This window comes from Mesitornis unicolor, unplaced genomic scaffold, assembly GCF_000695765.1.
Source record: "Mesitornis unicolor isolate BGI_N332 unplaced genomic scaffold, ASM69576v1 scaffold35678, whole genome shotgun sequence".
Taxonomy (NCBI): Eukaryota; Metazoa; Chordata; class Aves; order Mesitornithiformes; family Mesitornithidae; genus Mesitornis; species Mesitornis unicolor.
Genome location: NW_010204485.1, coordinates 580 through 1,437, shown reverse-complemented (window position 1 = coordinate 1,437; position 858 = coordinate 580). Strand labels below are relative to the sequence as shown.

At 63.2% G+C, this 858-nt stretch overlaps 1 protein-coding gene across 1 annotated transcript in view; it reads right to left on the bottom strand.

Annotated features, from left to right (window-relative positions):
* The window catches only part of ACOT7 (acyl-CoA thioesterase 7), a gene marked incomplete at its 3' end in the record, with an annotated part of 2,573 nt that overhangs the window by 1,235 nt on the left and 480 nt on the right, over positions 1-858 (bottom strand). Inside the window, exons 2-3 of the mRNA XM_010191082.1 lie at positions 658-749; positions 427-541 (exon numbers count right to left, since the gene is read on the bottom strand). Of these exons, the coding sequence (XP_010189384.1) occupies positions 427-541; positions 658-749 (207 nt within the window). The remainder of the gene's footprint in view (positions 1-426; positions 542-657; positions 750-858) is intronic.

Below are 858 nucleotides of genomic sequence, written 5' to 3'. Positions count from 1 at the left end.
GCTTTTGGTAGGAAGGGGACCCCCGGCTCCTCCCCGTAGCTCATCCTCCCCTTCAAACACCCGACAATGACATTATTGCTGAGAACTGACTTCCAGTAGGGGTTGCAGATGCAGAGCGTGCAAAACCCTCGCCCGCCCTTGCGTTCACCCTGCACTGAGCAGAACAAGCTCCCACTGCCCAGGAGCGCCCGTGGGATGCGAGGGGTGGTGGTAGGCACCGTGTTTCGGCAGAGAGCATCCCCCCACCAGCCCTGGCAGGGAGCACAGGCGCCCACTCGGTTTCCCCTCTGCAGCTCCAAAATCCCATCCCCATCCCCAGCGCAGCGTTTTGGAGTGTGCGCCCGCAGCCACGGGCATCTGGGGACATCTGGAGTTGCCCTGGGGACCAGTTTGGCCTCCGAGATGTTTCCATGGGCCACGCGTTACCTGGGTTGATGACCGGGAAGATCACGTCGCCGTTCCTCTGCTTGGTTTCCAGCCGATCCAGCTTTTGCTCCTCGTAACGCTTCTTCCCCTCGTCCTCCTGCTCCTTCCTCGCATACTGGGAGAAAAAAACCAGTAAGGACAGGGCTGGCAGAGCCACAGGCACAACCAGGGGCGCTGCTGGGGTGCCCCAGAGAGGACGAGCAATTTGGGGAGCAAAGCGCGCCGTCCTACCTCGATGGGGGGAACCTCAAGGACCTTGTTGACGTTCTTCAGGGACAGCGGCACGTACCACAGCGTCGCCTTGTTCGTCACCTTCTTGGCCCCTGGAGGAGAGGGGGCAGAGGGTGACGGTGCCCACGGCTGCAGCTGGTACAGCCGTGGTGCGGGGTTGGCCGCGCGCTGGCGCCGCTCCAGCACTGGGCGCCCCCTGCC